General features: G+C 38.3%; 1 protein-coding gene and 1 long non-coding RNA gene across 8 annotated transcripts in view; one reads left to right on the top strand and one right to left on the bottom strand.

Moving 5' to 3' along the window:
- LIN52 (lin-52 DREAM MuvB core complex component) overlaps positions 1–23,872 on the bottom strand; it is a 43,158-nt gene that overhangs the window by 18,578 nt on the left and 708 nt on the right. For 4 of the 7 annotated variants that reach the window (XM_041472116.1, XM_041472115.1, XM_041472114.1 and 1 more), the window contains exons 4-5: positions 23,574–23,640; positions 22,494–22,577 (exon numbers count right to left, since the gene is read on the bottom strand). In XM_041472116.1, coding sequence (XP_041328050.1) covers positions 22,494–22,577; positions 23,574–23,640 — 151 coding nt within the window. Of the gene's footprint in view, positions 1–3,911; positions 3,958–19,603; positions 20,630–22,493; positions 22,578–23,573; positions 23,641–23,872 lie in introns of those variants that run through there. The other 3 variants (XM_041472113.1, XM_041472119.1, XM_041472112.1) reach the window with 3 other exon arrangements.
- LOC121356061 lies at positions 10,585–13,007 on the top strand. Its single transcript, XR_005955501.1, has 3 exons — positions 10,585–10,779; positions 10,882–10,947; positions 12,848–13,007. It is a non-coding gene; the product is annotated as an uncharacterized LOC121356061 (long non-coding RNA).

Below are 23,872 nucleotides of genomic sequence, written 5' to 3'. Positions count from 1 at the left end.
CTGTGTGCTTGTGCCATGCAGGCCACCTGCTCTATGGAGCTGCCACCAGGGACACCTTCAAAAAGGTTTAATAATGATGTTCTCTCCAGAGATGTATCTCAGAGCAGGCTCAGAATTTACATTCTATACCACTGACTAAAATCTTGTATACAAAATCCAACATATAAATAGGACCTATGATAGTTCCTAAAAGAGATTGTAGAAATGTTATTTCCTATTGAACAAGAATCTCTGTGCTCTGCAGTCATAAAAACTGTAAATGAGCACAGGAACTGATAGAGCAAGGCAGACCAGTAATCTACCCAGTCAGATATCCTGTCTGACTGCAGCCAAGATCAGAAGCATCACAAGGAAAGATAAATTAGGGAGCCACATCATGAAGACATATGGAATAATTATTACTGAAAGATTCCTCCTCTTCTTAAGTGCTTGTTTTATATCCTGAAGCAGCTGATATTTCCTACTTCATTTTAGATTTTTTCTGCTCTAACTAAAAATGTTCTCATTGTCCATTTAATTGCCTGATTCCTTTTCAATTGCTGCTAAGTACTTGGTCAAAAGAAAAAAAAAATCCCAGTGTGGCAGAAAGTCCCACATCAAATCATTCATTATGTAAAAAGCATTTATTTTTGCTAATTTTAATCTGACTAGCTTCCATTACTTGTTTTCTGATTTTCTCCCCTCTCATTCTTTTCAGCGTTGGGAGTCAATAGGAATTTTCAATTTATCTTCTCAATTGAAGAGATCTAAAATAACAACTGCACTACCTTTCAAAACTAAAGAAATCCTCTTTTTCCTCCCCTACATTCTCATGAAGAAAACAGCTGATTTATAAGCAACTCTCTAGAAGTGAATAGCTTATACTACACTATCTCAAAATTATTCCTACCAAAATACTGCCTGAAGTGACAGAGTATCCAAAGTTACAAATAGAGAATGAGGCTAAGTTCCTTCCTGGGAAAAGATTATTAGACCTTATGCAGAAATATAGGGCGTAAAGCATAAACAATTATTAAATTCAAACAGAAGAGGTGGGAGATAGCATAATAATTTGCTGTGACTTAGAGATTCACTCAAGCCTGAAGACATACAGGAGAAGAACAATTTGCTCAGCTTCACCATGCTGGGGACCTGACTATTCTGGACCTGACTGTTTTGGATGATCCCAGGAGCTCAGGAGGTTTAAGGGGCACATGCAAAACATTATTAAATACTGCCACATTCATCAACTGTGTACAAATCTCAATTACTTTGAGTACATTCTCCAGCATGTTCCGACAGATTTGTCAAGACAATTCTGCCAAAGAGCAAGTTTTTAATCCAAAACCACAAAAGTCATGTAAAAGCCCACAACATACAGAACATCAGAACAACAAAGAATAAAACATGACGAGAAAGAGAAATGGAGAAATGGTCTGATACAATAGTGAAGTATGCGCAGGAACGTATGGAGATCTTGATCACAGTCAAAATACAGAGCTCATCTTTGTGAGTGGAACAAGATTTGATAATATCAGAGTAAAGATTCTGAGAAAGGTATAATATTGTAAAAACTTGGATAAGCACTGTGTGGATATACAGGAAAGGTTTTATTCTGTAAGTGTTATATCAAAAAAAGGAAGAAGATTTAGATTATGGCTTGGGTGCTTGGACTTACTGCACTTATCTCACCTCCCATTCTAGAAGAGCTAATACTTCTTTCTGAGAAGAGCAATGAAAACGTCACAACACAAGAAGATTTTTTCCTCTTGCCTGAAGAGTATTTTTCCCATTGGAAAGACCAACAATGGAAAGCGTTCACTCAGCAAAATGAGTACAAACAGACTTGTATTTCACAATAAAATGGAACAGCCAACTGTTCTAAAGAGACGGGTAAATTCTATTCCTAGAGTAGTCCAACAGCAATTATCCTAGAATTTGGGAAGAAGTATTTATTAATTCAGAGTGAATAAAATGTTGGCTTGATCTTGACCAATTTTCTGACTTTTGTGAATTATGACATATTATGGTCAATCAAATTGCAAAGCTTCACTAAATAATAAATGTGTCTCAAATGTTCACAGAAGTCACCAGCAATATGGATACCTGCAGTTTCTCATAAAGGACATCTGAACACATTCCCCTTGTGATAGTGTAACCAAAGGACTTCTGAAGACTTCTGGCAGAATGACCCTCTTGCTCTATTATGCCATTTAGACAGCCTATTGGATCACCTAAATTGAGTAAAAAAAGAGAGATTGGCATGAAATGAGGTCTGGCATGAGGTTGGTATAACTCATGTAAGAGATGCGGGAACAGATTGCACTCCTAGGTCCTCAAACACAAAAATCGTACTTGCTGACGTGAAAAAACAACAATTGTTAATAAACAGATATTCTCCTCTTCAACACTCCATATGGCAGTCTGATGGATTAAACACCAGCAGAGTGTTGATCACTCTAAAAGCTCATATTGAGATGATCTGGAAAATCTGTCTATCTACAATTTACGAATTCTGGTTAATTTAATTAAAATGTTGCATCACTAAGTGCCTTAATATGGAAAGCCATAAGCTTGTGAGGTTCCTGGCACATGCCTGCATTCAGAAGAAGCTACAGAACAAATTAGCAAGAGTCTCCTTTTAAATTTGGGATATACAAAGGAAGGAAGACTCCTGAGCTAGAAAATTAGTCTAAGTATACAAGTTGGAAGAAGAGGGCAGAAACATCTCCAAAACAGGCAGAGGCATAGATGATACAATAAGGCTAAGGAATGCCTGTAGCATAAGAAAAAAAAAAAAAGACATAGGCTGTCAAGGTACGGGTGACTTCTCTGAAAGGGGCCAGATAAGGTTGAAGGAAACTAGATGTATTATAAATAGCAGACTGAGAACTGGAGAGAGAGAGATGGGGTTCAGGAGAGGAAGTGCCCCCTTGCAAGGAGAACAAAGGCCAGGAAGTCCCAAAAAAGAAGAAGCCCATGATCAACATGCTTGACCAAAGGTAAATCCAGTGGTGTAATCTCCCCTTACCAAGAGAGGCTTGAGATCTGGCTTCTTCAATTGTGACAGGCTCCAGCACATACACAATCAATTACTGTAATTTAGCTAAGGGGTGGTACCTGTTCATTTTCAATTTGATGTCAACACCATGAAAGAGAATCTTTGAGGCTAAGCCAGTTTACAAAGTTTTTTTTTTCTTCCTAGAAGCATGGCTGGATGAAAGAATACAGACATTCCCAATGCAAAACACCTGTCACAAAAGACAAGTGAGGCAACTGCTAGGATGTGGAAGTAGATTATAGTTTGGAAAACAAATAGAAAACCATGTCTGAATGCAGCTCTAAGTTAATGGAAGACGAAGCATACCCAATATGCTCACTACTGTCTCTGGAATGGCACGTGAGTGTTAATACTTTTTTATACTTAATAACATCTACTGTTCTTTTTAAACAAAAAAATGAATATGCTGAGTTCACTTCTTAGCAGTTAAAGCTGAAGATGCAGCATCAAGGGTTTTCTGGGCACAACTGCTAATATTTGAGAGAAGTCTGAAAACAGGGAAGTGGTGTTGTCAGGGAGATGTGCAAGAACAGATAAAAGTTCCCATGTTACTACTGGCTCAGTCCACTGTAATTCAGTGTCTTGGGGTTTCCTCCTAACTCGTCTTAAACTGAGACATTCAGCAAAGCACAAAACCTTTTTTTTTTCTTTTTCCATTTTCCATTTTTAAAACTATCTAAACTAAAGAAAAAAAATCTAGATGGAAGGAACAGCAGTTATCTCCAGGGAAACATTAGTTTAGGCTCATTTCTTGTTCCAAATAATTAAACAGAAACAATTTTGGATTTTGTTCTGTAGAACGATCATCTTACTTGGAAAAAGTAGGAGGAGTAGCCTCTTCAGTACAGCAACTGGTCCTCTAATTGTACAGGCAGATGAGGTTCTGCCTGCAAAACCCAAGAAGATCTGTTGACTTTCTGCAACAGACAATAGGGTATGTGAGATTGTGAAGAAGGCCTGGTTGTGTTCTGTGTCTAGCACAGTATTATAAAGAAACACTGTCACCCCTTGAACACCACTTCAGCTGTGTTTCTACAATTCACTGTGTGACAAAAAAGAATATTGACCTTTTACAATGAACACCCTATCTTTCCCATAAGAGAATAATTCAGAAAAATTGATCTGGAGTAAATAAAAAACAAAGCCATGTGCTTAGAAAATAAAAACCATTTCTAAAAATTTGATCACATTTACATCTCCATGCTTCCTCTAGACTATTTCCAACTACTTTTCAGGAAATGCAACAGAGTGTGTCGGAGCCAAAGTTAATTATTTTCATATTCAAATACAAGAGTACTGATCTTCTATACTATTATAAGCATAAGAGCCAATAAAAAGTGCCAAAGAAAGCAAGGTGGGAAAATAACCGTCCTTCCCCTAAGTCTTCTCTGCTTCAGAGAGACCAAGCAGGCTGGCTTCAAAACAAGAGCAAGTGATATAACCAAACAAAAGCAGATCTGAAAGGTGAGCAAACCCCACAAGCCACAGAGTCATTATTACTGTGTCGACAGCACACTTGTTAAAAATGTATATTTTAATTTTCTGTATTGCTTAAAGGTCCCAATTTGCCCAGGGATCTAGCTAAGCTGCCATTTTCTACCACGACACAGTCTAATCTTTATTTAATGGATTTAGCATCTATCTTCACTAGAGTGGTCTCCAAGGGGAAGGGGAGGGGAGTATGAAGGGGCATGAAGAGATGATCAGGGCCCCCCTCTCCTTCATCCATCCGGCGCTCATGTTTGTGTTCAAAATTCAATTACCTCCTTATTGATACTTCACAGAGATATTTAAGCTGCAAACATGAAGCCCTGATTTCCCAGGGGGCCATGCCCCTCTCTATTTCACTGCTCTGCTTCCCCCAGGGTGAATTCCTGAGGCGTCCATATTAATAGGTAATCAGTCACAATTCATTTATTAAACAGCTAGCAAGGTTTATCAGCCTGCCCTGATTAGCCGGAAGAAGGCACTGAATTCCTAATTTATTTATGGAAATATAAGTGTCTTTTTGAATTCCATTCATGAAAGACAGGGGTGCCATGGGTCTGGCACACTGAATTTCAACAGGGAAGCACCAGGCAACATGGGCACTGAGGACTTTGCAACTTCAGCCTGGTAAATGCACTGTGGTGACCCCAGCATGACCAAGGGATTTAGACCAGAGCCTCAGACAAGGATTCACAAGCCAGCTCTTCAGAGAGTAGGCATTGCCACCCATTGCAGCTAGGGATTACTATCCACTGATGGCCCAGTGTGTGAAATAGCTGGAAAAGTTCACTAAACAGAGCCACCAGTGCAACAAAACTAGGTCAAAATAATAAAAAAAAAGACGCATTTCTAAAAGTTTGAATAAAATATTCAGACCAGAGCTGAAAACAACTGCCAGGTAACATTAATATATGCATTTACACAGAAAGTTCAGCTTTTTGAAAACTGCATGCTGTTACAACCTTTACATTATGTCTGCTATAATCATTTCAACTAAACTGTTTTTAAAATGGAACACCACTATTGTACATTCAAACTCAGACACAAGTCAGTGATGCTGCTGATTACCAAAAAGTGAAAATGGCTAAGAACAATTTAACAAATCATTTCGCTATTCTTTTAAAAAGAGATATGGAGTAATCAGTAAAAAGCAGACCTTGAAATGAAAAGACTTGTACATGCACTGGATACACCTTAGGGCAGATAGAATAAACTGCCTTCATATAACATAAAGCTTGTATACATGGGCCTCTGAATATTAAAGGCTACCACTCGTGAGAAACTTTTCTGTCTCTGTCAGCTGTGTAGTGATCTCCAAAACACAAATGCACCTGAATTTTACCCACCATAGCTACTTAATCAGAAAACAACTAGGAATGGAAGACTATAGAAAATGTTTATTTCCTTTTCCTTCTCAATACAAATTTGTACTAAGTAACTTTCAGTGTGTCCCCCTCTGCCTTTGGTCACTTTCCTGAATAGCTCTACAGGGAAGCAAACATAGGTAAACACAGTAAATACAGGGATTCTATTTTCAAATGCTCCAAACGAGGTGGATGTCCCTCACACAGATGCAGTAAACAAAAGGGTATTTTTGACTTTTTCTTTCCTAAAATATTTAGATCTCAAAACTGACAGGATTTAACAATATTGAGAGCATTTCTGTTAACAATAATTCTGAGACACTGTTATGAGACATTTTGTTTAGCAACTCCAGTATTCTGATTATGCTATTAACTGACTACCAAAGTACTCAAAACTAACAAGTCAAAACATAGAAAGGATGCAGATGCCACTCCACAATACTGTATCTCACAAAAATTATTTCAGTTCCGTCACAATTACTTGAAAATATATTTCAAAAAACATTGCAAAATCTTATGTAGTTTAAAACTGGTTATGCCTATATCCTCTGAATTTACAAGCAAAATCTCAATAGTTACACAAAAGGTTTTAATATAAGATTCCATTACACAAGAATTGCAGTAGTGCATTAAAATATATAAAATCCCTACTTCCGCTGAACTAGTACAACCCATAACCTTAAATAAAAAATATATTATTTCCTCTCAAATTACAGTGGTTAGACATGAAAAGATGTAGTACATGCAATAAATACATCCAAAATGCTAGGAGGACTGAGCGTTTGAATTCATCTACAACCAGAACTTGTAAGTTGCAGGTGTTTGAAGTCAAGGATGGCATGGGGAAATGAATCCTGAAAGAAGCATCTTTTTACTGCCTGAAAAAGTAATCAATAGCTTAATTGTTATTAGTTTGTGTTTTAGTCAAGTAAGGGTGATTCAGTGTATTTTTCCTACTATGTAATGTAGTTCCTAGAAGAGGGAAAAACACACAGAATTAACATGAAAGATTTCTCAATACCTTTCCTCCACTGTATTAGGAGGATTTTCACGCTGGCACAAGAGGCAGACACCACAGGATTTTACAACAGACCCAAACATCTAATCAAGTTGTGGCTCTCAAAAGACACTTTCTGCAGCCCTCATTGCTTGGGGAACTGCAAAAGCTACCAGTGAAAATAAAACAACCTCTTCCTTTCCTGAGTCTATCCATACTTCACCTTGTCCCCCTTCAGCAGTAAATTCACAAGGATGATTTTAAACAAGGGCTTTGCAGAATACACAAGACAGAGCTCACCACCAAGTAAAAATAGGACACTCATGCATGTTTTCAACTGGGAAGCTCACTGAGCATCAAACTCAATGTTATTTTCACTCCCTCAATATGTAAGCTCCTTATCATGCGGAACACTGCAGCACTGTCCATAACAGACATCCAACCCATGATGCCCAAAGGTGCTGCAAAATGTAAGCTGCAATCACGTTGCAGTTATTCCTAGTCTTGTAGTTTTCACAGATGTTACTCCTAGTTATTTCTGGTTTTCACTGCTTTCAAAACACAACAGAGTGAAAGCAATCTAGCACTGGCACATATATAGAAAAAAACCCTACAAAACTGTAAGAAAATAGAATGTACTATTACAAAAGAGAACACAACATTACAATCTTTAACTGCTCGACTGATTTTGAAACTAACCAGTTTAAAGTCAATTTTAATGCAACCAAGTCTCATATAGATACCCAGTCAAACTCAGCATGCCACTGCCCACCCACCAAGCAGAACTGGAATTCATGTCCCTATATAACATCCAAAGGGTTTTTAAATAAAAGCAGAAGTATTACCAGAAGGTAGTTCTTCCTTTCTAATGCTTTCATACAACTTGAGACAAGCACCCGTTACTCTGCTTAAATTACTCTTCACACTTTCATCCCGTCCCATCTTATACAATTATTTCCAATTCTCCTGAAACAATGCCTACATACTTTTAAGGCTACTACAGTAACAAACTGCATGATTACAACAAAGCCTGGCATTATTTTCTCTCTTTCTTGCACAGTCAGTGCCACCAACATCATACTGACTTAAGAAGTAACGTCACAAACTGCACACACAAAAATTACTCCCTACACTACTTAAATGCTGTAACTTAAGTGACAGACATTTACAGGCAGAGTACAACACAGTTCAGAATAAGAATGAAACCCTTTAATTGACACTGGAGAAAATTAGATTCTAATTGCATATGCTATATTTTGCTGATAGCAATGAGGGTAGCATTTGCAAAAAAAGTGTTATGAGTTCCTTAACGACCAACAGGTTATTAAGACCTTTGTCATACAAGTCATTAGAAGTGTGACATTTCCAACAGCAGAGAGCCCTCTAGAGCTACCAAGGGATAACAGTTCAGCAGCCCTACAGGAGAAGGGCACCAGTGCTGATTAATGCAACACCCGGGCTCTTCATGGAATCCCCTCCAGCTACTGACCAAACCCGATTTTACCTGGTTCAGTGGAACAGACATCAAACCCCAAAGTGAGAAAACAGAAGTCACATTTTAATTTGAAGAATATGGGAGCTAATATTTATTGTATTGCCAGTAAACTTGGAAAGCTTTAAAATGTAATAATAGGTTTGGGGGAAGTCATGCAAGGACTTAGAGATACTTATTTATAATACATGTTTGTAAAAAATAACCAAATACCTGAAAAGCAAAACTTTACATTACTGTATAGTGATACCAAAATAATTGTTACTTAGTGAAACTAAACAATATGTGGATATATTCCTCATAGCACAAAAAGCTCTCAATATCAAAATGCCCTATCAATGTAAGATAATTTCTACACAGGAAATACATTCTGCTGAACATATTATAATGAAGTTTATAAGCATTCACTAAAACAGTGCTCAAAATAGTACATAAATTAAATCCACTTAATCAGTTATTAGATGTCTTTCAATTATCTCCACTCTTGTGCTTGTGCTGTAGCAACCAATCGCTACATATAAATTACAAACTGAAAATCTCTTCTTACACAGCATGGAGTTTCCTATTCCCACCTCCTCAATTACAGTACAAGTTGTAAGATAAATTGCAAGAAAATAACTAAACTATATTCTTTAGCTTTACTGTCAAGACTTACAACTGTGAAAAGCAGTAAGCACAACTTTATTATCTTCTCATTGCAACCAAAAATAGCAAGAATAAATTCACCCATTTTCTCAGAACCAAAACCCACTGAAGCATACAATTTTAGGACTGACAACTGAATTACAGCACACCAACCATAGGTTTGGGTTCACATTTTAAGGGCCTAAGATAATCACTTAAAGTTATGAACTTAACTTTCTGCACGTTAATTCACCAGACTTAATTATGATACAAGTTTGCAGTGTGCTTAGGGAACAACAATCTCTTGGACACTTTAAAGAATCCACAAACAGCCTTCAAACATGCTTTCATGGGCAAGTATAAAGTAATGTTTTATTACCAAAATAAATTTCTAAGAGCCAGCACTTCACTGGAAGGGGGAGGTGAAGAACAAACTTGCAATGAATATGATGAGAAGAGGTAGTATGTCTACTCTGCTAGCAACAGCATCAAGCTTCCTTTTTTGATCTCCAGCTAGAGCTCAAAAAGCCACAGTAAAACCTTCCTGCAGAGACAGAGGCAAATCAAAATATCTCAGCACCCTGACAAGTTCATGTTGGGATCCTGGAAGTCAGGAGTACAGTACCCCATTTGGAGTATTTTTATCTCAGGCCCACTGCTATATTCAACAATGCACTTCTAAATGAGAACATTTTCAGAACAAAAATCACTCTATTTTACATCATTTGGTTACTCCTCTGCCCTAGACTCCCAAAATCTCATGGCCACAAACTCCAGTCATATTGGGACACATAGATATGCTATGTTTTTACAAGATTTTTATTCTATCTTACATTCAGTTTTCAATGCCTAAGAAAATGCAAATAGCTGTCACTGCTTCCATGCTATTAACAGCAGCAATCCTTTGATATTCTTAAATAAAGTTATAGTCTTCTTTAAGAATCAAGTACAATCTTTGTGCATCAAGAAGACAAGGCTTAGACACAAAAGAAAAGGTACTTTCAGGTGTTATCTGTTGTATGTGCCTGTGCAGACACCGAGTAGATCCACACCAAGACTAAGGGGAGCAAGAACACCACTGAAACATGTCAGAACAGTAACTACATGTGTACACCAAGGGTCACAGCAGAGTCCTCAGCTCCTTTTCCCTAACCCCTTAAAATGTGCATTTCTGCAGGATATGTATGGGAACTAGTTATGAAAGTCAAGCAATTAAAAAGCATTTCTGAGGTATTCATGCGACTGTACCAGCCACAAGTGCCTGACAGCTCTGCGTGTGTGAAAGTCCCTGGAGAGCCATCACACTTCAATTACTATCACTAACATTAGTCATTATCAGGCTGGCTTCAGTCCCTGGGGAAGGCAGCTCGTGATGACAATATCCAGCCTCTCCTTGTAAAACAATTCATTAGGCAAAGCAGAACAGCTGGGGCAGCCACGTGGATGTCTGCAGAGTGGCCCTCCCACTGGGACCTCCAGCCCCCCTTTTCCTTTTGGACAGGAGCAGCCACCGCCCCCATGACAGCTGTAAAAGCCTCTGGGGACGCTTCAGGTTTAATCAGTGCTCCTTATACTCAGGGGAAGCATTTGATTGCAAACTTAAACTAATGGCACTCAGAAGGTTACAACAATCATCAGATAAGAGGCTTTAGGGCATTTTTATCTTGTTCTAATGCTCACAAGTTAATGAGGCAATAAGAGATACTATCAGACTTGGTCTAGCAACATTGTACAGACTGGATGTTCAAAACTGCATTTACTGCAGATGCAAGAGGTAAGGTGGCAAGTTCACTATTGATCTTACAGAAGACTTCATGCTCTGAACGACTGAAACCACTCAATAAAGTGACAAAATACTTGGCAAATTTTCACATAGCTTTGTATGCATTATCACTGGATCCAAAATGGAGGAAACTGAAGAGGAATATAGCAAACCAAACAGGTAAATAACCTCTGGCATTAGAACGGATACAGACTAATAATTTCTAACCTTTATACTGCTTGCAAATAGAAATCCTTTTATATATATAATGACTGCAAATGGCTGAGAATAGCCTTGCTTTTCTTAGCTACCCTGCTTGGGTCCCAGGCTGAAGAGCACTTGATATTGGGATCTGTTTAATTATCATATTCGCATTTTACTACTGATGACTGACACAATATTCTAATGATACCTTCCTGTGGCATATAATAGCAGCAAGCAGGGGAAAACAACAAACAGCAGCAGACAACAAAGGATACTTAGCAATAAATGCTTTATATACTGTTTTTTAAAATTCATTATTTTTTCAATGCCTCGCAGACCAAGTTAACATGAACCCCACCTTACAGCTGGGGAGATAGGAAGAGGCACATAAAAAGGCAAATAAATGAACCAAATAGAAGAGGGGTAGTACCAGAAACTCAGCCAAGTCTCCAAAGTCACAATAGTGAGATTTTTCACTAGGATCAGCTGCTGCTCTGCAAATAGGTCCAGCAACCCAAATTCTCTCTTCACTCCTGCCTGAAGCCAAAATTTACAGGAAAACATTTCAGACAGAGATGGCACACAGATAATCTTTCCAATATCTGTAAATACAGAGTAAATGTTCTAGTAACACAGAAGTGGAACGTTTTAATTCAATAAAGGCATAGACAAAGCAAAAGATGTTTAAATAATAAGTACAGACCAGTTGTAAAGATTCAAGAGTCCCTGCTAGAATGACTCCTGAGATTTGTTAGGCATTTTTATGATTTTAAATGATAATAGAAAAATGCACATAACCTTATGCTTGATCAAACTTTTCCCCATCCTCTATTCCTCCACTGACAGTAGTCTACAAGTTATCTTGTCAGAATGAGAGTAGCAAAAAATAGGCTTCTGACAGTATAATGTAAGAACATTTTGTTTGTAGTCATGTTTCTTTCTGAGCCAAGCATGTGGCAGACAGAAATGCTTTAATGTGACAGCCCATTCCTTTACTTTTGTGGCTAAAAACTCTTCAGTCAAGCCCCATTGACCCTCTGCTTGTCTAGACAGATGAGGGTGGTTTCACTGTTCATTTCAGCCAAAGCACACAAGAACCTTTGTGTATGCTGAGGACCGTTCTCCTACTCTGCTTGAAGAATTGTACTGAATGGACTGTACCTCCCTGTGCACAAATACGGGCTCTGTAGCCCACACTGCACAGACTTGTAATCAGCTCTGTCCATGGAATATTTGAAAGTCCATTCACCATCCCCCAAAGCCCAGTAGCCATCACTGTGACACAGGAATTCCTAGGTATCCTGTTCCTAATCAGCTGCTCCCACAGAGGCAGATCATAGAGTTGCACCTGCCTAAAGCTCACAAGCTGAACCATTCGGTGCCGTGAGGAATGCAGGCTTCAAATGCACTTCTAGTTGTAGGAGAACTTAGATCAGAGAAACATGGAGCCACTGCAGGATCAGGGTTACAAGGGCTCAGGAGGTCTCCTGGTCAAACTGGGGTCGACTATGAGGACAGATCATGCTGCTTAAAGCTTTGAGTCAGGTCTGGAAAACCTCCAAGAACAGAGAATGCAGAACTGGTGACTGCACAACGTGTTCCACTACTTGACTGACCAGTGCTAATATTCCAGATGTCTTTGCAAAGCACAAATTGGTGCTTTGAGTAGCATACCAAAAATTCTGCAGAAGTTAATAGTGGTGAATCAGATGACTGATTTCACAGTCTTCAGAGCAGTTTGATCAGTCAATTTCCAGATTAATCAGATTTTTCTCTTCTTCCCCACTAACACTTCCCTTTTCTTAACCACAGCAAGTATCTAGATCAACCTTCACTCTATCAATATAAACTCATTTTTGCATTTTGTCTTTTCCAGAAAGAAAGACTTTTGTCTTTTCCAGAAAGGATCAAACCATTGCAGAATTTCTTCCCACTACTGAACAAACTACAGGAGACAAAGGGGACTTGCAGAAGAGACATTCTTAGACATGAATACCAGGGTATAACAAATATTTTGTAGGATTTTCTTAACTGGTTTGGTGGTTTTTATTTCGTAGTTCTTGTTTATTGGTATTTGTTGTCCTGGGTTTCTTTTTGGTGGAGGCAAAGGTGTTGGTTTTGTCTTGTTTTAATAAAGCATTCTGGCTGAAGTACCTTTCAGAGGTAGCCTTTGTTTTAACAAAACCAGATTCACAAACTAGGTATGGGCACGTAGAAATGGTGAGGAGGAGGAGAAGAGAAAAGGAAAAAAAAAATTAAAAAAAGATCAGGTAAAAAGTATCTCATCAACTCAGCTTTTATTTAGAATTTAGCTGTTGCATCACTCACTTCAACAGCAGTTATCTGCCAGCTTTTGGGCTACTCAGCATGTGATCCTTATATATATAGCATTGGAAACTCAGTCATCAGAGCTCGATGGGATGCTGTCTACCACTGGAAAAACTCCCCACTGTACTTCCTACTTCAGGCTCCAGAATTAACCATGCAATGGCAGGTGTCATTTTAGCATTTCTAACACTTCTACACCTAACTACATTTTAAAGCTATCTACGCAATTACAGACTTAACATTGTTTATGATAATCTCCCTTTGGTAAGATGTGTCCATCAGAATTAGAAAAATGCAATCAGCTGCATTTGGGAGTCTCAATGAATACCAGACAAAATGGAAATTTGGGGTTTTACAGTCACTTTGGATATTTTAAAATAATTATGTGGTAAAATAATTACCTTATTATGAAAAAAATTATTAAGTCACAGACAAAAACAATCCAACCCAAACTGTAGAATTTATCAAAGAAGATTGCACATAGACAAGTATCTACAACGGGCATCTAACAGAAAATACAAGCAGAGAGAAGTAGAACTTCTTGAAATTCTAACACATACAGGAGAGTTTTAGAGATTTTTTTTCCTTTTCTCAAACTTCACAAGTATACACCTCCTTCTGCAGCAATCAGAATCATCAATGCCTGGAGACTATGATGATGCCTTAGTACTCACCATCAATGTCCACCATAGCATCTTTCCCTAAGAGTAAGGGAAGGGCATGAAGGCAAAGATGCAGAAATTTCTTGAAGCTTACAGAAGTATTCATTCTACTTTACCAGCAGACAGAGAAAACCCTAAGGATCCATGCAGTATTTCTTTCCCTGTATGACAGTTACCTAGACACAGCATTTGTTTTATGGTAAGAATGCACAGTCTATGCATACAGGTAGAATCACATCACATAGCATCAGTATACTGTCTCTTCCTGATTTTATATTTAAGAATAACCTGAATCTGCCTTTTTTTTTTTTTTTTTTTCACACAGAAGACAACTCAAATACACACCCACTTACTTTAAAAAAAACCAAAACAATAGCAGCCATGGTCCAAACTCAATTTCTATCCTCACCATTGCAACCTAATCTCCTGGCACGTTAATGCAAATCAAAGCTAACACTTCTCTGACACTGGTAGCAAAGCGTGTTCCTCTCCCAAGAGAGACCTGTAAAACAGGACAGTCACTGACAGCAGTACAATTACTGACACAGATACAGACTTTATGGACATGTTTATCTCTGCTGTAAATCCACACTCTCTCTCCACTCCGATTCATGAGTCATAAAGAAATTGCAGATAATGAAAAAGTTGGAGAAATTTACAGCGTGTCGGAAACCTCAGACAGCCAGAAGAAATTAAAGAGCTGACTGGGGATAAATCACACAGGTACAATTAAAACTTCCTATGCCTCCTTCACTTCCAAACTGGGGCACAAGCCAATGGAGATGATGAAAAGTTGAGGTCGTGACTCCTCTGACTGTAATAATTTCTTAACTACCTACATGTCAGAATTAGCCAATTCACAGAGCATGTATGAATTGCAATTTCAAGCTGGCATTCTGATGTCTCTCTCTTCCAACAGGAGGTGCCCCTGAAAAATCCTGCCTGTAAATAAGCCACCCAGCAAACAGTATAAGGAAAGGTGATTTCCTTGTCCCTCTGCAGATGCAGAGTATCTCTCACCACAGCGATGTGCATTAAAATGAAGCAGTAGATCTACAGTATGGGAGGAGAGTGTAAAAAGAGCCAGGAGAAAGGCCAAGGTTTCACATGGAAATCATAGCACCTTGGATATTGTGGTGACAAGCTATATAAACATCTTAACACACAATTTAGGTGTTCTTTTCACCTCTCTGAAACAATCAAATAAGGCCCAAGAATTACTATGAATGTAAACTGAAAACAGCCTCTATATTTTTCCTACTGTGAAAAACTACACCAACCATTTCAGCTGATTGTGAGCTCCTGAAATTCTCTGTGATCATCTCCTAACCCAAAAATGAACCATCCAAAATGTGACACATTCTATGGGAGAAGTCTACTAATTCTAAGTAACACCTCGAGCTAACTGTGTACTGCAGAAATCCCGTGTCCAAAAGCATAATTTTGTTGTAATTTTGTTGTGCAGATGTAAAACTCTGCCTTCGAGCTTTGAAGCACACTAAGTATACTATTTCACATAAAGTCCTTGCCAAACACAGTACTAAATAACAAAATAAGTGAGAAATATGCTTTCAAGCAAAACTGAAACATGATGAAGATTCACTCAGCAAGGCAGGCAATGCAGAAAACTAACCAAGAAAAAAAATACTTGCTACAAAGAAAATTCTAAGCAGAGCAGAAATAACTGAAGCACACACACCTCAAACTGCTTCTTTTTATGCAGGACAGTTCATCTTGCACATAAACAAAATTTTGTTTAAGAACATAACAAGCACTAGACTTGGCAGACATTGTTCTCTTCCAAGCCCAACATATTTAGAACAATGTTGGCAATCCAAAACATATTTTCTTCCATGATGTTTCAGATTAATACAAGCACACAAGTGCTAGAAGCACAGTACTTCTGGAGATGCCACTTTTAACAAAGAAAAAGCATCTTCCTCACTCTTTTGTCAGCAGCCAAGGTGGTAAAAACACTGCTATATCTTTATAATAACTGGCACTGGGACTGCTGTGGGATGTAGATCCAAATCACAGGCTACTCTTTCACTTCATTTCTTTCTTGCCTCTCCAAAAGGCAGTTCTCTTCTCCACCTCCACCACAACACTTTAGACAGTCTTATTTCCCCAAGAAAATAGGGGAAAAGTTCATGTTATAGAACGAGTCAGCTCTTCCCCAGTTTCAAAATCTCATTTTGACAAGTAAGGAACCACAAGAGTCCAATTCACTTTTCCAAGCAATTCTCCAGACTACAGAGTGGACGTACAGCTTTTACTAAAATGGACCAACAAGAGATTTCAGAAGATGTCATAGGACATTTTAAAGCATCCTTCACTTACATATCTGTTCATATGTTGGTTTCCTACAAATGTAAGAACCTGAAACATTTTGTTGCAAACAACTGTACATACACACCAGAAAGAGCACCAGGCAACTGTAATGCAGAAGTAAAGCCATGCTCACAAATGCAAAGTAAGACTTCTGAGCTTAAAAAGTCTCTGTGTTGCCAGAACTAAAGAAAAAGTGGTTATGATCAGAAAATATTTTTATCTGATTAATTACATCATTGATAGAAGCTTGTTTGGGTACAAAGGCCAGGTGTTTTGCATGGAGCCTAAAAGTCTGCATGTTCATGCTACACGGTGACACTCCCAGGCAAGCCAATCCATTACACAAAAGGAAAAAGGTATTTCAGTAAAAGGATACATTATCTTTCCTAATTTCCTTATTTTGATTCTAATTCAGCAACTTTGTATATACAAAGTTCAAGTGTAGCAACTGTCATGCCTTGCCTCCTAGTTTGGTAAATTCAGTCCACCAAGGATGGAGCCCAATTTAAACATATCCTACCTATGACCAGCATCAAAAAGAAGTAAAAAAAATTAAACACCATCCAAAACTCAATGACAGTAGCCTGCAAGGATCACTGACAGAACTAAGGGTGTATGCCCAAAAAATGCTACAGTTAAACCCTGATTAACTGCCCTGCCCCTCCAAACCTGCAAAAAAGCTGAACTTGCAGGCAAGAGATCACAATAGAAAAAAGAGATCATTTATCTGAAAAGAAAAATGAAAAACTGAAGACTACCAATCTAAGGAAAAGTGGTGGTCTGTACATAGCTTGGAATTCAGTAGGACTCCTTTATGATTTTCCAGAAATTTCAGAGGCTGCTGAGGCTGCATAGGACTACAATTCAAACCTAATGACAGCTTAACTTGAGAGCAAGGTAGTTGTTCCTCATTCATGTGCCCATCCATCTCTTGCTGTCTCTGGAAGAGCCCCTCCATTACAGGGAACCCTCAAAGACTTCTGGTAGTGGTTGCTTAACTAACAGGTAGTTTAGCCTATTACTAAAATAAATAAATGAAAATATCCATTGTCAAACAAAAGCTCCTTCCAACCCACCACCCTGACTGACATGCCAATGGCAAACATCTATAGAAGAGTGTAAGTGCAGGGAGGCACACAGCTGTACCTGCATAGTAATCTCTCTCTAAGCTTTCTGCATCTCCAAGATGCCCAAGGCACTGGGGACTCCTCGGCAGTCAGACATGCTGGAAGGATTTATCTTCCAATCATTTTTCTCATTACTGAGTGAGAAACTCCACAACCACAAGCTCCACTGGCGATGTGTTCTGACTTCAATGCACAACACAAGTATCTCCTCATGTCTGTCCCAACACACTCTTTTATTCTCTCTGGCTCCCATACTATCATCCCCTATTCACACTTTCTCTGCATTAATATTTTACAGATCTTTTCAACATACTACATCAGCTGTGTCTCTCCAGGCCAAAAACCCCTAGCCATTTACTTATTCTCCATATTAAAGAAAATGATCACTGACTGACTAAGCCGGACTGGCTTTTCCTCTGTCAGTTTGGTGCTACAAGATGACCAACCTTTTGCTGTTCACCTGCAATCTCACAGGTCATCCAGGTCTAATGTGTGGGCCCTTGAATAAACAGCTCTTCAACTGCACCCTTCTTTTTAATTTGCTTGAACATATATGGAAAATAAATAAGCGTTACAAAGAAAATAGGAGCAAAGTTGCTAGAACCTAGTGAAAGCCAGGGTGCATGGGAAACTGTAAATAAAGAGACTTGGTTGAGCATATTTGGGAACTGTCTCATTACTCTTTCAAGAGTATGAAGATTTGACATTGGATAATACAGTCATTCCTAATTTTACAGCAAGAACATCACAAACTACCTTCAACTGCAAATAAAAATTTAACCTACCACAAGAGATTAGACTAGCAAAAATCACTGACAAGGAAATTATAAATGATATTCATATGTGTTTGGTCAGTTATCCCACATTTTCTAATATTTAAGGCACACACAGCACCTAGGCACCATTACCCTCACAAAGATATTGGAGTTTAAGAAGAACAGGCCTTGCAGAAGTCCTGCACTGACAGTATCACTGGAGCTGCACTGTGATACCATAGTGGCTAAATAACCATTCTGGCAGCAGTGAGATTTTATAAACATGGCTGTGATACCAGCTACCCATATCTACATTTCAGGACTTCTGAACCAGCACAGCAGGTGTTATCTGAAAAATATCAGAGATTCACATGAAACAACAGCAGGGCCTTCAAAAAGTCCCTGGACAACCACATTCCTTCAATGACAGAGTGCCTTTCCCATTCTCCCATCCTACATATCTTTTACTTTTATAAGTAAATTTTTTTCTAAAGTTAAAAAAAAAAAACAACCTTAAGTTTTTTTTTTAATAAGAAAAGCATTTTCCTCTGTGTATGTAGTTCTCAGATACATCTCTCTGTATACATATATCCCAAAGGATAACTGGACATATCTTTAAATGCATGGACTTTTCAGAGTTGCCAGTTCATGAAACCAAAACTTCAAAATTCTTCTGAAGTCAGCCTTGATTCAGATACTCCAAAAGGTGCAATGGGTCATACAGTGGAAAAACAGAGCTTCCAACCTAAATTTGCAGTTATTTACATTAAGTGTTTTGAAACTTGCTGCTTTGTGGGCCACAAATATTGAGTCAGGGTCTGTGACTGTGTTCTCAAGGAAGAATTATTTCCCTCTTGCTTGCCACATTAGCTGGGGTCTGCTCATTCTGCAGTGCTCACTACTTCACTCCAAGCAGAGCATGCAAGTGGAAAAAATAAGGGACACAGAGGGGAGGAAAAAAGTTCATAACAAGACTTTTATATCTTTTTTCTTCCCCAAACTCAGAAATGAGACTCACTGAGTGGCTGCAGCTCACATTCAGAAGAGCTACTATGCCTCCCAAAGTCACCCTAACTGTATGAACAACTGAAAGTCAGTGTATTAATTGAGCCCAATTCCTTCTCCCTTAAAATACCCACATGAAGGGGAACAGTAAAACTGACACAAAGCAGGACTTTGAATACTAAAAATGGTTTTGGTTATTCTAACCAATAAAATAATTAATTAACCAAAGGGAAGTAGAAGCTCTAATGTGAGAAGGTTGGAATTCATAATTTTGAAGGTCTTTTCCAGCCTAAATGTTTCTCTGATTCTGAGAACCAAAGCAAAAAGAGAAAGACAGCTACAAGCAAAATGATGAGGTAGGATTTTACAGAGCTTAAAAAGCAGACAAGGAAACACAAGCTGAAACCTCAGAAGTGCTGAAAAACAATTTATTTTTAAAAGGTTTTCTTGATACAAAGACCTGAGCCTGGAAGCTTCTAGAAAACTCCAGAATCACCTTTTAACAAAGAATAAATACACAAAAGAGACCCAAGCCTGTCCTTAAAGAGGAAAGTAAAATTTTCTTTTAAATGGTTCATGCTACAAAAATCCTGCTTCATTCAAGGAAAAGCTATATTTTGACGTGAATCCTGTGCTAAGGAAGGGAAGAATATTCTGCAAGGAATATTTTGAGCAAGAATCCACCAACCAGCATGCCAGGAAGAAAGTGGTAGGACAAACTGGAAAGAAAAACTAGATTATATGTTGATAAATTAAATTGATTCACAGAAGCCATGGGGCAGTCAACAAACTAGACAGGGTACAGAAAGTAAAGGTAAGCCCCTATGGGAAAAAGAAGGGAGGAAGTTAGTTGTAGAGAAAGGAAACCTGTGAAAAGCACAGAACCAAAGAGGAACTGAGAAATCCATGGCAAAAAGTTGGGACAGCTGGGATTGTAGATAATAAAAATGTGGGATTCAGATTACGGTATTCAACTGTTCCTAGATGAAAGCCATGCAGATGTCCCATCAAGATGGACAAAACATTCAATATATCTGTTCCAAACTTGTCAAGGAAGTCCACTTACACATGCAAAATAGTAAGACAGTTCATATGAATTCAAGAAACAAGGCATGTAACTCAGGAATTATTCATTTATCAAACTACATAATGCCAAATCAATTATTCAGATTTCAATGCTAATGTTGCAATAGTACCTCAATAAATAAACTTTTCAAAAGGTACCCAGTCCCACAGCACTTTGCCTAATGAATTCTAATGCAAAATCACTGTAAAGTATGTTGTGAACTGGGTATAACAATAACAGATCTCACAACGTGATTGCAATGCCACTCAAGAGATACTTTTTTCATGGAGTGCTGCAGGAATCTCCCTGGTCCTGCACAGTACATAATTAATAACTTGGATGAAAATAAAAGTCTTTGAAAATATGAAGGATCTGAGGTGGGATCTAGAAGAGGAGAGTTGGAAGAAAAAGTAAGTTGCTAATACAATGAAGCAGAATTGTCTTTCAACCTCACTGCTGATGAAACACTTGAAAATACCATAAAAAAAAGACAGTGCACATTCTGAAAAGAAAATATGTCACACAAAACAATCTTGGGAATAACGGCTTCAAACCATAACGGAAATGTCAGAGTTTTATAAAAAAAGAAGCAACACTTCTGCGGGAGGCCTCATGCTGCCATCTAGAGGAGACTGGTCAGCAGCGGGATTTGCGCTGCTTGTGACAGCCCGCTTCAACGAACCAGCCAAGCCAAGAGGGGACTAGTAAATTTCAGTACAGAGATATAACTAAATTATATACGTCTGAGACCAAACCACTAAACCATTAAAGTTAAGTCCCTTAACTTTAATGAACAGATCTTTTGGATTTTTTTCTTGTTCTCTCACTTATCTAAGTCTGTTATTTTCTAAGACAAAATAACCTAGAGATAGTATTAGGAAAAACAGTCCTGAGCAGCTTCTGTTCAAATTCCACAACTAATTTTTGGTAAAAATTTTCCAAAGATAAATGTATATTACAACACACAAAATATTCAACAGATTACAGTAAAGGAAAACTGCCTTCAGTGACAAGAAGTTACAAGCAAGGAAACCTTTCACAAAGGTTGAAAATTCAAGACTGTTATAACTGTTGAGCCTCATGTTTCAGTTTTTACCCACTTTGTCTTCTTTATGTATGCACTTGTTCTCAGTAAAAATAAATGGAACCACATGCAACAAATATCACACATGCAATAAGGAAACAAACACCTCCCTAGCTTTACTGCAACTCAGGCTCTGCTAAAGTCCACTTAGCAGAACAACACTGTCTGACATCAGAACCTACAACTTAACTGAGAAAGCCAATCATCAGCCAGTCTTTGCATTTGACTCAGTTTTACAGTTATACTTTAACTTCTACTCCACCAAATGCTTTACACATTCTTAACAGATGTTAGCACTGTAAGTAAAATAAACTTGAAGTATGTTAAAGCATGCTTAATAATTTGTTATTAAGAATATTAGGCTATCCTGTGTTTGCAGTCAGAAAGACTCTAAAGGTTTATTACTAAGTTGTGTTACCCACTGAAAGGAAGGTGAAAGACTTGAAACTTTTGGTGCTTTGTGTAGCCCAAGAGTAATGACAATCAGGGTCTAGTTAGAGCATAACTAAATGGAAAAAAAATAAACGTGTCGGTATGTATGGGTAGCATTAAAAACAACTCCACAATACTCTTGAAATTCTCAAAACTGTATCAACCAGTTAACAAGAGTCCTAAATGAGACAATGAAAGGAGCTCTTTCTTCAAAAAACCACAGTAAGAGTTGGCTGTTTGTAATTGGGATGAAAGTCATCTTTATTCCTCAAGGACATCACTGCCCGCCACAACTGAGTGTAGAAAAAAAGTAAGAGCTACTGAAGCAGAAAACAGTATGAACAGCAAAGTGACAGGAGAATCCTATACACAAGTGCAAGTTTCCCTGTGGAGGCAGTGCACGGAATTTGAGAGAAGTACTGCCACAGTATTCTGAGAAATACCTTTAGTATCTATGTGGGAAATTAAGCAAAGTGACCCGATTTATGTAAGACAATGTTAACTGAGGAACAGAAGTCTCCGTGCCACAGGGTAACACCAGACTGACATACATGTTTTCCCCCGTGCAGGTAGGTTGTAAGTTGGAGATGTAAACACATTCTCTCATCCTGCTGCAGAAGGTCACTGTCAAACACCTGCCAAATCTGCCAACACACTTTTCCAGCTACCAATGTACAAGCTTTAGTGGAAAGATCTGGAATGCAGTCAGTCATATCTGTGTACAGCACTTACATTCATCCAGTCCCAGTTGATAAGCCAGGTTCTGCAGACCACGAACTTTTTCCATCAGATTAGCTGTAGTAAGGCTCCCCAACTCTTAAGAAGAGAGAAAAAGGTGAATTTTAACACTGTCTATAGTCCTCCAGTAGCAGTTCAGAGAGCACTTTCAAGCCATACTTCTGTCAGGATCTGTTTCAGTGAACAGTGTATGCTCAAAATTCAAGCTGACTCCACTGCTGATTTTAACATAAGGAAAAAGCCATGACTTCAGTTCATGCTTTCATCTGCCACCATTGCAAAGAGTAATTTGACCCATACTTTGGAAGTTCCTGTAAGTTCACGTTGCAACATGAACAAGCTATATAAAAGTATGCAAGGGAATGGACTTATTTTGCATTAATAACATGAGTTCAAGCACATTTCTTGGAGCAAGTCAGAGTTAAATCATCTCACTTTCACTCTGCAGCCATGACATGTCACCGTGACACAATCACACATCACCATCCAGAATCCATGACAGGCAGAGCACGCTGAAGGATGTTTACTGCAAACTAACAGCTGCAACATGCAGCAAGTGTACATGCTAGCCAATCCTGCTGTAACTTGCCCATGCAGCCTCACCATTGCTTTGGAGCTCCTGGATTTGTGAGGGAACACGCACATGTAGAGCACCTCTGAACAAGTCAATCAACAAGTCTAAGCTACTCACCAACTGATCAGCCAAGCCCTGCCAAAAAATGCATGCTACTTCTCAAAATGCAGGAGATGCTCATTATATTTATACAGTGATAAAAAAGGCTAAGGGAGATGACTGAAACATGCACAATGTTACACTGCTTGTTTTGAAAAATCAGCCTGCCACTGACATCTGGATAGGCTCTTGGAAATAACTGGTTGAGTGAAAATGTCTATCATTAACAAGATAAAGAGACTTCTGTGCTGGAGATTCTGCAAATATGATGGCTAGAGATCTCAGGTCATAGGACCACCACCAGGACATTTAAAGAACAAGTGTTTTAAGCCTCTTAAGTAAGAACTGAATTCCCATCTGCTTTGGCAACATCAATTCCTGCCCACAATATTCATACTCACCCTTCAACATATCAATATCATCATTTTCTAATTCAGCCATCCACTTGGGAGGAGAACTTGTAATGGGCTGTTTTGAAAAAAATAGAAGTTCATATTCAGAAGAGTCCATTCTTAGAATTATACAATGAAGTACAATCTGTATTGAAAACTAGTTATACCAACAGCAAAAATATGAGAGTGTGCTCCACAGAAATATTTCTATGTTTTTACCTGGGCATTTTAGAGTTAAAAACAGCATACCACCACCCACAAGCCAAAAATCAGTACGAAAAATAGGATTTTCTAAAGTTTAAAACCCT

Source organism: Pyrgilauda ruficollis, unplaced genomic scaffold (genome assembly GCF_017590135.1).
Source record: "Pyrgilauda ruficollis isolate IOZ18807 unplaced genomic scaffold, ASM1759013v1 scaffold28, whole genome shotgun sequence".
Taxonomy (NCBI): Eukaryota; Metazoa; Chordata; class Aves; order Passeriformes; family Passeridae; genus Pyrgilauda; species Pyrgilauda ruficollis.
This window is presented reverse-complemented; position numbering and strand designations above follow the sequence as displayed.